At 43.0% G+C, this 14,693-nt stretch overlaps 1 protein-coding gene across 9 annotated transcripts in view; it reads right to left on the reverse strand.

Annotated features, from left to right (window-relative positions):
• The window catches only part of KCNMA1 (potassium calcium-activated channel subfamily M alpha 1), a 745,622-nt gene that overhangs the window by 88,703 nt on the left and 642,226 nt on the right, over window positions 1-14,693 (reverse strand). For all 9 annotated transcript variants that reach the window (XM_068547964.1, XM_068547957.1, XM_068547956.1 and 6 more), the window contains one exon: window positions 3,711-3,804. In XM_068547964.1, the coding sequence (XP_068404065.1) occupies window positions 3,711-3,804 (94 nt within the window). The remainder of the gene's footprint in view (window positions 1-3,710; window positions 3,805-14,693) is intronic.

Here is a 14,693-nt window from a genome sequence, read left to right on the forward strand (position 1 = left end):
TGGGCATCTCCCCCATACCATCTACCCACTGAAGACATATTCTCAGCAGCAAAAAAAGCATCTGTGAAGGTAACTACTCGAAGGTGCTTGTGAGAAGAACCAAATGTAATAGCAACTGGGGCCGGGATTTAGGAATCCAAGGATCTCCTTCAACTGGAGTCAAAATGGTGTCCAATGAACTTTCTTTTTCCTAGAGTTTTTCTAGACAGATTTCACTAGAGAGTCAGTGGGGTCTGGGGGGGCCGCCAAATTAAGAACCCTTGACTTAGTTATTCAGAGACAAAGTTCCTGCCCTCTAGAGCCTCACAACCGAAGGAAGACACAGCTTTCCTGACAGGGCACAAACCCACTGGGTAGGGAGAACGGGGCAATAGGTGCGTGGCGATTTTAGAGGAAAACTAGGAGAGGCTCCTTAAATAATTCCCTGTTAAGAGACCAACAGGGAGATGAATAACAGGGCCCCGGTTACCTCCTCAGCCTGCTCCTTTGTGGGATTTGAAGCCAAAGGTCTCTATCATGACACACAGGCCCCTGGCTTGGAGCACAGACCTCACCATTTGGCTCAGTCTGGCTGTGAGGGTTGTTTTCTGTGTCAGGGTAACTACAAAACATACGGCCTCGGGATCCAGACACACAAAGTGAGGCAGTTCATCTAATGATTGCGCAGAGAGTTAAGCGACACTTAAAAACCAGGGTAGACCTGCTACCAGAACAAAGGGGAGACAAAGACCATTAGTGCAGAGTCCCTGTAGCATTTCCTGCTGGCAGATGGCTTGCAAGGACCCCTCACGCAGGAGCCTGTTTTATGTGCAGAGGCCACAGTGGTAAATTAAAGCCCAGCCCAGCCCATTCTGGGCTCTCGGTTTCTCTTGGAACTGTTCCTATCACTGCCCGTAGGCCACTAAAACCTGCTCGCATTCAGAACGATTGATTCTGCTCAAGCAGCAAGCCACAAACTCATGTCGAAACACCCACTTCAAATGAGTCATTAGCCTCCTTTGTGGATGTTTCAGGTCACAGGGAACAGGACCTAGGAGTCCTATCTTTTGTACAGTAGAAAGGGAGTGTTTGAAGATGTTGCAGGGGAGGACCCAGAGAAACCTCAAGGTGGTACAGGAACCCCTCTGTTTTCTGTCAATTAGCAAGAGGGAGCTAGAAAAAATAAGCCCCGGCAACCTCACGGCCAGGGCCAGGGATTCAAACCAAACCAAACCAAACCGCCCATGGGCTCTTTGTTCCTACCCAGGAAATGAAGGGTAACAGAGAGAGGGCTCAACACCCTGTCTTGGCTCCCACACCAGACAGAGTCTGTAGAGTACCTGGAACACAGAAAGTCAAGGTGAAGGAGGAGTGTCTGAGACTTTCTGACTTGTCATGGGACAGCCCGTTCCAGCTGAGCAGCAATCGAGGTCGTCGTGGGCTGGTGGGGTAAAGTTCCCTGGTGACAGTAGCCACGGCCATTGCAGCAGCCCAAAGGCACCAACACCAGAAACCCGAGTTCTGTAGCTTGGCAAGTTTCAGCTCACCGCCTGACCCACGTTTAGCAATTCTGATGTACTGCGGAGCAGACAGCTCCAGCCTGGGATGACTGCCTTCCTCAGCCCCTCTCCGACAGGCAATGAAAGCAAGACCCACTTTGAAAATTCTCCCCCATCATGCAAACTGACACAGGCATGCTTTTCAAAAGCCCACAGCCAATCTGTTGATCATTACTTATTTACAAAGGCCTTCGGGCAGAAAGTCCTGTAAAAACCATACTTGTTACAGTACATACTAGTTTTTTCTGCTTGTGGAAAAAAAGTCCCCCCAAGGCTACCTCAAACCATCACTTTCTATTGCACATAAAATGTAGCGTGTAACACTAAAGTATTTAATATATAGGGTATAATATATATACAGGAAAGGCATTTGTGTAGAAGTATGTTACCCTGGATTTGGTAATTTGATGTTTTGCTGAGGGCTACGACTTAAAGAAGCTTCCACCTCGTACAGAAGACCTGTCATCTTGGTACCCAAGAGCCAACAGAGGAAAGAAGTACCCTTAAGCAGCAAAACTTTGACACAGCTTTGAAGCATATGAAAACAGTATAACTCCTCAGAATTATTATTACTCAAGATCAGAGAAATGAGCCATACTTTACATAGCAAACAGGGACAGGGAATTTGGCTCCAAAGGTTTCAGATTTTTCAGACTTCTCTTTATTTATTTATTTGCTTCTCTAAATTTAGGCAAAAGAAAGCGCCTGGGCTTTTCTCTACTTTCGATGGATAAAACTATTAGCATGAGATGAGGCGATTACCTAAAGTTGAGTAAATGGAGAGCGGATGTGAGCACGACACCTCGCATCATAAAAGGGAGAGGCTTGGCAGTTGGCACATTTTATTCCTCCTCATAAACCGTAAACAAGCATGTAAATCAGCAACACCCAAGCAAGACTGAGTGAAGGGAAGGCAGAGAACTGCTAAGGAAACATTGAACAGGAAGAGAGGATGGTGACGGAAAAGGACATGGGGCTGGGTGAGTCTTCTCCTGGGACCTGCGTCCTCAACCATATGAAGACGGACTGTCCTCTCTCCATCCTAGAAAGGTGGTCATGGGGAGCCAGGAAGATGCAAATGCTTGGAGAAGGGGAGGAGGAAGAGGAGGAAATCGCTGTGATTTTTTTAAATCAATAATCAAAGGGAAGAGAGCAGCCAATGGTAATGAAAAGAAGAAACTATCGTCAAGATGGCAGGTGTTTCCATGGCAGGAACCATTTAGGGAAAGCAGTGCAAATCTGCAATCACTCCTGTTTCACTGAGGTGCTGGAGAGTTAGGATGATGGGGGAAAGAAGCATTGGGATTGGCAGATGAATCGAAGACAGAAAAAGGAAGATGAAAGATGAAGATTCCAAGAAGAGGATCCAACAGAATTCTATTGAAAATTGACTTCACTTGCCATTTCCTAGAGGAAGCTGCAGTCAAGATAGAAAGAAGAGAAGGAAAGAAGGAAGGGAGGGAGGGAGGAAGGGAGGGAGGGAGGGAGGGAGGGAGAGAGGGAGGGAGAGAGGGAGGGAGGAGAGAAAGAGAAAGAGAGAAAAAGAGTGCACACAAGCTCTATTTCATAATTAATATTGCTTTTAGCCTGAGCAGAACTGGATTACTTTTGAAAACTTTGCTTTGGCAAGTCCACAGATTATTAGACTTTTTTATCAGTCAAAATCAATTAACAGAAATTTGATTTCAATCGACAGGATAAAGAGAAGGTAATCTTCAGGTTCATTTTTGATCGTGATGATACATCTCACATGTGGCCTTAAGTACAGAAAACAGTCCTCGGAGAGACTCCAGCAGAAAGAGACTTGCTGGAGGCAAACTAACCACATGGGTTCCTCTGATTGGCTGCCGCTGTCATTAGTGCCACTGCTGTTTAGGAACTACACACAGACAGGACTTGGTGACAGCTCAGACTTTAAAGCCTATGTATTTTTCAAACAGCTTTTCTAACTGTTTTTCATGACAGAATTTTTTCAGCTCTATCATTAACTGCTGACAAGCTGACAGAATAAATACTTCAGCCTTTAAGAAGCCACCTAACGATCTCGTCCCCTCCTCCGCCGCAAGCCTGCTGGGGAGGGGAGCCTCTGGGCCTGGCAGGGTGGGGAGGGGGCAGGGACAGGAGATGCAGCGAGAGGGGGCCCCACCGCGGGGCCCGGGCCCCTCTCCTTACCTCATCAGCTTGGGCGAGGAGCTGGGTGAGTTCCGCATGCCTCCGTTGCGCTGCTTTTTTTTGGGTGACAGTGCTGACGGCTGCTCATCTTCAACTGGAAATACAGGCAGCTCATGAGATTATGAACAGCTTGAGGGCAGACTATGCAATACAGGCAAGATATCAAAGGACACACACTCACGGCTCAGTCACTCACTAGGAATTCATGGCCATCTCTTAGGACCCAATGACAAAGACCAATGCGTTAGTCAAAGAGGCCGGCTTAGAAAAGGTGAGAGCATCACCTCTTGACACTCCAGCGTTTGAACATGCAATTTAAACAGACTAAAACAGTGTGAAGACACCCTGCCATTAGAGAGAAAGGAAATTATAATTTATCTGTACACCAATACATGTATGTGTGTATATATATACACACACACACGTGTGTGTGTATATATATGTGTGTGTGTATATATATACATATATATATATATGTGTGTATATATATATATATATATGTATATATATAGGAACACTCCATCATTCTGCTTAGAATTTCTTTTTGGTTACTTTGTTTTGCTGGGTAACCAAATAGGTTTTCTTGTAACCAAAATCAGAAATAAAGTTGTATTTGAAGCAGCAGCATAAGAGCTGCCAGCTGGCTGCTTCTGCAAATGGACCAATGTAACCAGGTCCTAATTCCTACATGCCAGAGGAAAGAGCCTTGCAAAGAGGCAGGGATTGGAGGCCTTAACAGCCAATGTTTCAGTCAGTCAGGACTGGGAACATTGGTATGTTCTGGTTCAAGAATCCCAGCCCAACTCAGCTCTCGTCCCTCTACCTCCCAAGAGGGAGGGCCTGCGTGCATGGGATCCTTTCTTAATTCATCAAGATGGGAGGAAGGGGCTGCAAGGTTGCAGAACGAGGCCGGAGAAGAGCGCCCAAACGAAGGAGGAGGTGGCCACTGAATGCTGTCATCGCTGAGGAGGGGCAGGGGAGGAGGGCAGCAGAGGGGACTGGAAACCACAGGCTGTTGTCCAAATGTCTAAACCACAGAGATCACTAAGCGATCCAAAGTTCTGCTCACAAACAACACGGCACACTCTACTGCTTTTGCCCAAAGACACCCACTAATAAGCTTTGGAGATGTATTAGCCTGTACCACGTTTCTTTTTAAGAGAGCTGCTTGATAATTAGCAGATGCATGCCCAGCCTGTCACCCAAGGGCACCAGCAGCAAAATCCTAGTCTTCCTCTCCCCACGCCCCACAATACAGGCTAAAGCTGTAATGTCAAGAAGGAAAAATAGGATTCTCGGATTCTTATTGTTGACTGCAACACAGACGGGGAGGAAGCACCCCTGAAACTCGAAATCACACGCAGTTACCTTAAAGCTAAGAAGAGAAATATTAGCAGCGAGAACATCAAAAGAAGCTTGATATATGTTAAAGGTGTACAAGGCTGAGGTGGGGGGAGGAAATGCCATCTCAGCTACTTGATATTATCCAGGAAGACCCATATCAGAACATGCATGATATGGTACTTCCCTGAAAACCCTAAATAACATTTAGTGTGTTATGATACATGGTTCCAAAGAGATAATAATTATCCAACGACCCTCCAAATCTGTTTCAAGGTATCACTCTTGGTACACTCCTTTATTCTACGGTCAGTCTGGGGTTGTCTAACTTCTGGCTGACACAGGGAGAGGGAACAAGAATGTGGGTGGAGATGAGGGCATGACCAGAAGAAATGAAGGCAAAAAAGCACCTGCAAATGCCCACAGCCCTTACACGCTACCACTTGCTCCCCCCGTCCTGTCCCCCGAGAGGGCCAGGCTCAGGCTGTAACCGTATCAGTCACTTAGGGCTCCAGGCAGGAACTATGTGGCCGGGGGCGGGGGGGGGGGGATATCGCATCTTATCAGAAACAGAGTATCCACAGCAAATCACATAGAGACTAAATAGCACTTAAAAGATTAAAGGAAATAAATACAAGCCACATAAATGGTATTAAAAAAAATCACTTAGAGGTGATATGCATCTCTCAGCAAGCAAACAGGCACTCTGAGCTTGACCTGAATTCATCTTCCTTTCATAGGATAGGGGGCCAGGCATCTCAGGCAATAATGGGGTAGAAAGGCAGTGAGATTGAGATTGAGATTGAGAGAGAAAGAGAGAGAGAGAGAGAGAGAATGTGTGTGTGTGTGTAAGTGTACTTTTGCACTTTCCCCACCTTAGGATGGGGTAGAAGTCTTGCATTGACTACCCCCATAATACAAGGTCATCTTTTAATATGGACCACTTGCAATGGTTGCACTGTGCTCAGGATGACCTAGATTAGTTGAGTAGCATGATGTACTAAACAACATGTGTGCATGTGAATTGATCTAGTAGGAGGTGGAAATTCTTTTTTTCTTCTCTATCACACAAGCCTTCTTGTGTGATATCCAAAAAGGTCTTTTAGCTAACCTAGTCTATGTGGCTAGCTTTATTCAAGGCCACCAGATGTTGCCATGGTTTTGTCTAATTATACAATGAGTCTATAGTCATTAAGAAGTCACACTCACTGGCATTTCTGCTAGATTCTTTTTCTTAACTTTTCTTTTCCCATTTGCACTGGGCCAACGATACATAACCCTCTCCGGTTAAGTGCCCATTAACCTTGCACCTTGTCACTGTCTGTTTACCTGCAGTGATCTTCAGATGGAAGACTGGCAAGTTAATACCTGTTCGCCAGCTCCAGGGAAACACCTTGTTCTGGTGCTTAAAGTCAGGTCTCCTTCTACGCAAGGAAACGATTTATTTTCATCGCAACTCAGAAAGATCATCCATCATAATCATACTGCATTTAAACTGGGATTTGTTCTCTTAAATGAAACGCATGTTCAAAGGTTTCCTCCTGCACTCATGGCCTGGAAATGCAGATCTTTTCCCTGAAGAGATGGGGGGAAATGTCTCCAGCTTAAATATACGAACGTTGTGTAATGGAGACCATTACATACGGCTTAGATCCCACAAGAGGAGCAGTGATAACTTCTGTCTCCTAAGTAGGATATAAACCATATTTAATTATTATCCTTTTATATGGATTCTATCAATTTCTGCATATTTAAAGAAAGCAGATCAAGGAAAACTTTTAGTTAAGCTATAAAATATAATTTTCATTTCATGGCTTCTGTGACTACATGAGAGGAATAAAAATGGAATTAAAAGGGAGACTTAAATTTACTTTCATGAAAGACAAGTATTGAAGGAATGGGCCGCTACCTCACGCCAACGCACGTTTCCAGGTTCGTAGTTAGCCTGGTTTCTGGCTAATTACACTACACCCCTGTCTCCAGCATTTCCACTAGAGTCGTCCTGCTGTGGTAGCCGTAGGAAGATTAGATCTTTCAAAGGAACCTGACTTACCAGCTTCTTTAAAACACAAACAAGTTCAGGAATCCAATGTGGAATTTTTATAGGAGCTGAACTCCATCCAATCTCAGAATACTAATAAAATTCAAGGGCTTGTTTTTGCACATCCCTAAGTATAACACTTAATGTGCTGTTGTAACTTCCCAGTGCTCGCTTGCCTAATAGGCACCGAATCTAACAGTTTTACAGTTTGGGAAGACTCAGTGCTAGAAAAATGTCAGGCAAGTCTAATGAGCTTTCAGATCCCTTGGTTTGCGCTGGAATTTAATTTAAAGTTACAATGATGTTTTAACATGTTTGCTTATACCTGACTAAAGAGGATTCATTATTTCAATGACATAACCTCCAGACAATGTTCTGGGAATTGATTTAAGATGTGGTGGTAATTCCAACAGCCTTAATGCAGAGCTGAACATCTGTAACAACATTTTACTCAACTTTTCATCAGCATTCTGTTTTTAAGCAAAAGCAAGGCAACATCTTCTAGAAACACTGGCCAGAACTCTGGGCTCACTTCAAGATGACCAAATACTTTACTGGATTTTTTTAAAAAGAGAAATCTCTCTCTTTATTGGCCTAGCTAGCTTGCAAACACTGTGTCAAGGTTCACCAATGCCTCTTTGTGGGTACTTCGAGTAAAATGGGGCAACAATTCCAACTTTCCTAAGTAGTCCAGTGCTAACCCATGATGGACCCAATGCTCAGCTCCAGCCTGGGGGCACATTCCTTTTTCCCTGTTTCCTCAACAGGGTTTAGGGGGGTGATGCCCTTTGAGACTTAAAGATGAGTTTGTTGGCTGCAGTTAAAAAATAGTTCAAAGCAAATTAACTCAGAAACGTAATAAAAGGCAAACAACCCACAAACATGAGTCAACTGGCTATCTCCATTACGCTATTAATCACCACATCTGGAGAAACCCACATCTGTACACACTTAGCAGATCATTAGTAACGTCATATTCACACTGGAATCACTTAGAGTAAGAGGCATGCAAAGTGGCTTGAACGCAAATGCATCTAGCTAACGGGGCTTCCGACTGAAGTCTCGTGCAAGCTGCTAGTTTGGGGCTAGGGTAGTTTTAATGATTATTTATTGTTTTTTATGGGTTTTCTCTTTGGTATTTTGCTGCCCAGCAAGCTAAATGCATGCTGAAATCCACAGTAGTACATCTTTCTTCTCCCACTGAGCTCAGCATGTTAAAGTAGAACACGGAGGGGTGCAGTTATTAAAAATTGGGATGGATTCCAAAACTCCTTCATCTGGCTCGGTCACAAGCCGAGAATTGTGAGTTGTGTTCTTGAACTCAAATGGGTCTTTGGGATAGCATGATCTAGCTCCAACCTTGACTGCCAAACAATAACAAGAAAAGGAAACCGAAATTAATCCTTGGTGAAATTTTTCATTAGAAAAGTTCCAAACCAGTTTTAACATTGACTAGAACCATAGTCTTAAATTAAAATGGAAGTTTCCTCCCTCACAGCTGAATTGCAGGGTCTTTCTTTTCTTTTCCCCTGATGACTTCTTGAAATTCTTTTTGCTGTGTTATGTCATCGACATCAGATGGGATAATACGTCACAGACAATCTTGTGTGTGTTATCATTTCCTCAAACATACAGAGTTCTCTTCTCCCCTATGACATACACAGGCACAGAAAACTCAGTTTTGCAGGAAGACCAGACCCATCATTCTCCTGAAACCTGCTAAAAATGCATCCTACTGAATAATCATTATAGTCCAACTCATCAACCCTCAATGTGAAACTCTCGCTTTCATCTCAAACCGCTGGCTTGGTCAGCCCCCTTGGCTGTGATATCGCTGCCTAACTTGCATTAAATGCCAGGGGTTTGCCACTCCTAGGAAAGGGAGATGTGTAGCATCTCCTTGTATCATGAGTGACATCAGTGAAAATCGGGTGTGTGTTTTCAGCCTTGCAGGATGTGAATGTTGTTTTACTGAAAACGGCAATTTATGAAATCGTTGGACTAGAGATTGAACAGTGTGCTTCCTGTTTCCTGTGGGTTTATCAAACTTCTCATCCCCCCAAGAAAAATCATGTAAGTCATAGGAGTACAGTCATTTTGCAATAAAGTAATTCACAATGGACAAAACTTCCAAGCTGAGCCAACCTCTCTCTAGTACATCTGCTTAAGACTTTCACCAGGAAATCTGGGCTAGTTAACTCCAAGGTCTTACAATGTGGCCAGGAAAGAGCAATCCCTGGGTTGCAGCACAGAACGGCACCCTTTTTACAGAGGGATGTTTCCTGTCTTACAGTGATAGACTACCAGAATCCTGGCTGTCTGTCACTCAAACCAGACCGGTGAGAGGGTATGAATATTTCCATAAGCAATGAAGGCAAAACAACAAAACAACAAGAACAAGAACAACAAATGCCAGATAAATAACCCATACTGTGAGTTCGGTCCTATAACTGCTGTAAAGGAGCACCTGACTATTGTTTTAGCATGAATCTCCCAGTGGGGAATGCCATGGGCCCATCTGTGAGGTTGTGCAGCTAAGATAAGGGTAAGACAGGCATCGCAGCCAAGTTCTACGCCTACAGGGTCAGTGGGCAGCTCGAGATCAGAACACGGGGAAGTTAAAGTGGGTATATCCTCTGAATTAGAGTTTCAGGTCTGACAACCTTGGGACAACATATATCACCAAGAAGTTTGGTGAAGACTTTGAAGTATTATTGATAAAATCAATCCAAAAAAAAAAAAGCTTACTTGTTTTGAAAGATCATGGTGAATATTAATACACAGATAATTAAAAAATGAAGGATGCTCCCTATCAAAAGCAATGCCAACAATAATAATAATATCACCAACACAATATATATATAAAACTATAACTGAACCATCACTTTACCATATACATTATCAGGCAGGGTAATTTCACAAGTTCTAGCTGAGAAACAGCAAATGCATTTATTTGGAAAACCTAGAGGATGTAGGCAGGAAACAACAACGACCTGTTATTACGTAAAATGAGGATGGAAAGAATCTCCAAGCTGCCAGAGCCCAGGCACAGGGAGAAGCACCCCACGGTAGGCTGAGGGGGCAGGGAAGGGGAGGCTTGTTGGAGGTTTTTCCTTTCTGGCTTTTGTGGAGCTAACAGGAGAATGGGGAGGGAGACTTTAAGGAACAATAGGTTATGTAGAAGTTAATCACAGGGTATATTTCTGGCTCTGTTCACTGCCTAGGAAACCTGAATTGTGCAAGTTTGAGTCCATCAACACAGAGTAATGAGAGAATTCAGCTCCTGCATGGGAGAGAGAAGAAATACGCTACAAGTATATGAACAGAATCCACATGACCTGGATTGCAATGTTCTCTACAGAAATACTGTGGCCTAACAGATCTTCGAGAATCAAATTTGGTGGATTAGATGTACCTGCTGTACTCACACACCCCATCCCAGACCACAGCCTCATGTTCTATATGTATCCTGGATAGAGTCCAACATTCATCAAAATCCCCTGTATCTGGAATCTTAGCTAAAATATCTTTACTAAAAACTTGAGCTGTCATTATAACCTGCCCAATGCTCTTGCCCTGCTCAGTATGTGGTAGAAAAGTCCTTTTGAAGATCTGGTTGCCTTTGGTTCTTTTCTTTCTTCTTTTCTTAGAACAGACTGTCTCCATCACCTCAAGGGCAAAGAAGAGTCTCAAGCAAAGATCACTCGGTATTAGCTTCTCAGAGATGAGACACAGAAAAGAACAAGGGAAATCTAAAAGCGAATACATAATGGAAATGAGAAATGCAAGAATTTATTTGACTTATCGTTATGGAGTTTGGAGATTGGGAAGGCAGTAGAAGAAAACTTCTACTTTGAATCAAACAGAAAAAAATTGTACAAGAGTTCAACCCAAACAGCCTCTTCTCAACTTTCCTTTCCTTCTCTCCTTCTGCCCTACTCCCAACACCAACAAGATGGCAAAGACTTTGAGGCCAAAAAGCGTACCTGACTCCTTCTCATAGCCCTGACACATGCAGTACATGTTTGTGGGGCTGAGTTGCAGAATAGGGATGAAATCTGCCAAGTTCCTGGCACCAACAGCTGCCTTCTTTCCTTTTATATTTCTCAAGTTCCGGGATCAGCAAACTATACTCTGGAACATATCTCTGTAAAGCTTATGAGCTAAAAATAGTTTTTACATTTTTAAATGGTTAGGGCGAAAAAATCTAAGATGAATAATATTTCGTAACACATTGAAATGATATGAAATTCAAATTGCAGTGGCTCTAAAGAAAGTTTCTCATAACATGGCCACAGTCGTTTGTTTACCTGGCGTCTATGGCTGCTTCCACTCTACAACGTGGAGTCGAATAATTGCGATTGCGACCGTGAAGCCCACAAAGTGTAACATATTTACTAGCTGGTCCTTGATAGCCAAGGCTTGCTGATGTATGTATCAGCAAACCTTGGCTATCTCATGTACCTTCTCACATTGCCCTAGCTTTCCAGTTTTCAAAAAGGACAATGCTCTCCCCCGTCTGCTGAGACAGCCAGACAATAAAAGCAACACACACGGAACTCACTTTAAGTGTACAGCTGTGGGGAATTCGGGAGGGATGGAGGTAGTTCAGAGACTTGAACGTCCTTCCCACCCAACCTGCTATTTGTCCTGCAGAACCCCTTGTACTGGGGGAGACCAGTCAGGTGAGTTTCCCGTTTTCCAATGCAAGCTAAGTTAGATTCATCCACCGTGCACATCGATAATGAAGGCAAACCACATCCACCATGAGCAATTCCTTGGAGCTGTCAGTGTGTGCTCCAAGCCCACCGAGCAAGAGCCCATCCAAGACAAAAGATTAAACATTAGACTAGATCTGTTGAAAATATACAGTGTCAACCTTTCCCCAGTTAGCTCAGAGCGATATATAGATGATTATTTCAACCGTCAGCTGCCGCATAGATTTAAAGCCCTGTACAGTAACTCCTGGATTCATCTGCCCCTTGTCAAACTTGCACAGCTTTACTTGGAGGATACATGGTGTGGCAGTTTCACTGTGAATCCAGAATGATCCAGACGGCTGCTGTCTTTTTGTTAACAGGAAGCCAAACTGATGAGTTTGTAATGCATTTCTTATCAAAGGTAGTTTCAGAAAAGAAAATGTGCCCCATCAGTTTGGCTAGAATTTCACATAGACTAGATTATGGGCTTAATCAGAACATCTCTGAGATTTTCCTGAGGAAATAGATAATTCTGCATCCATCCCATGCAAATCACTTTATGCCAATGAATGATGTATTTATGAATTTATAATTATCCTTGATTTTTCCCCCTCCCGCAGTATACTTAATAAAAATCATCGCTAGAGCCTACAAAGCAATGGTTCTTAATAGATACAAGCATGCTAATATAGTTTTTAAAGTTAATGCTGATCTTTTTGAGCTGTGTGTCTAAAATGATCATTGTGAATAAAGGGATTGTAATTTTCAACTCATATGTTTAACAAAGACAAAATGGACTGTAAGGGAATTTATGGAGCCTGTAAAGGAACTCTCTAATATAGTTTATTATCAAATAGATTTGGATTTACTGGAGGACAAATTGGGTCCCTCTGAAACGTATCAAGAGAAAATGCCTGTAAGGTACCGAACAGTGTTCCTGGCGCACATCAAGTGCTCACATAGATGGCAGAGGTGCCATTTGTTATTCTAACCCCTACTGACTTGTGAAATTCCGTACTTAATTGCCAGCATTAAAATCGCTATTTATCCTGTCTTTATTTTAAATTCTGACATTATATTCATCATGGATATTTTTTGCATTTTGATTTTTTAAAAAACTACTGCATTGAACTATTATTTTTCTTGATGACTGAGGTTTTTGGTGCCCCTTAAATTTGGTGCCCAAAGCAAGTGCCTCGTTCTTCCCACTCTGGTCCCAGCCCTGCCCTGTCCATTTCTCAAGGGTGTTCTAGGTGCTGGTTCTGCCACCCTGCCTGTCATTAAAGAGAAGTTACCTTAGTTTGTCTCTGCATGTGTGTCTATATGCTCCCTTGTTCCAAACTGGACAAGGCAAATATAAAACATGAATTATTCTTTTGATCACTTCATGCTGTTTGCATGAGATTGTTCAGGAAAATCTTTGCAAGAAAGGCTTCCTGGTGGATTTACAAATTGTCAGACACCCGAAGGAGTGGAGAAAAGATCATGCTGCCTCAGGAATCTGAGATTTGCCACCAGCCCAGGGTGAGAAACAGAAGAGAGAGAAAGGGTCAGGTCTCTCCCGGACTTAATTTCACAGCTCACATCAAATTCTCCTGCTGAACACAATACTGATTTACATTTCCACTTTGGGGTAAAAGTTTTTATTTGCTTATATGTGTTGACTGAATTGTTACCTTCCTTCTCTTTTTGTTTTTCTTCCCCCTAAACAGCTTCAAATAAACATGACTGGCAGAAAATGTCAATCATATTTTCATTTCCATTGTCACTTTGCTGTTTACGTTTTTAGAATTAATGCTTGCCCCAATGATTCTATTTGAAGATCAGCCTAGAATCTAATTGTGTGTATGTGAAATTGTTTTAAGACGCTATACAGATAAGGACCATTATTATTATTAATATCATTATTATTATCGGCTCATCCATAAACACCATATCTGCCATTGAGCCAGTTTTGTCAAGAGCCCCCTAGCATTCTAATATGTATTCCAGATGGTCGCACTGATACTTTCTCTGAAACTCAGATAAAGGTAAAATGCATGGGTTTTTAGTGCAACCCAAGTGTACTGCATGGCCCGATGAAGAATGTCCTGTCAGAACACTTTAGAAATACTGTATGCTTTTAACCTTGGGAGGTAAGGACCAGTCTGGATTATGATTTTACACTAAACACAGCATTTAGTATATTTCTTAAGGGCACAGTCACCTTCTAAAGATGTTCTCAAACTATAAAATCATTATCTGTATTCTACTATAATTTATCTTCAGACATAGTCTCTGCAACATTTTAAAATGCTAGTGCACGGTGGGGCCCTTGCTGGTCAACACAGTTAGAGAACATGGTATGGAATGCAGAAGCAGGGCCGGACAAGGTTTAGGGGTGAGCAGACCTCACCCTCTTTGGGCTCAAGGCTATACTAATATGCAGACCCAGAAGCACCCAGGTCTGGTGACTTCTAATCCACATCATTTGCTGTCAGAATTCTGCCCGTGAGGATAGCATGAGGATATGGGCTTCTAGAGTCAGGGCAACCGTCCAAGTTCTAGCTCCAACTCTCATTAGAGCTCTGATCTCAGCCAAGTTACTCAACACCCTAATGTCACAAGATCCCTGCTGGACAGATGAGGACACCAAGATCTGGAGATGCTGTGGGATAAATGAAGATAACCAGCGGCCACATGCTGACAAGTCTGAGGACAAATACTGTCTTGGTGTGCTCTGCTTGACACCACCCTGCCACTGCTCCATCGGATCTTATATGCAGGACAATCTTTAAGTCTGAAGATTATCCATAAAAATCTGGGTTTCTCACGTCTGTCTGAAAATCTTGCAGAAGTCTAAGCTCGCATTCCAGGAAGGGAACTGTCTCAGGGGACATGAGCTTACCAGCTGCTAAAATA

This window comes from Eschrichtius robustus, chromosome 7 (assembly GCF_028021215.1).
Source record: "Eschrichtius robustus isolate mEscRob2 chromosome 7, mEscRob2.pri, whole genome shotgun sequence".
NCBI lineage: Eukaryota > Metazoa > Chordata > Mammalia > Artiodactyla > Eschrichtiidae > Eschrichtius > Eschrichtius robustus.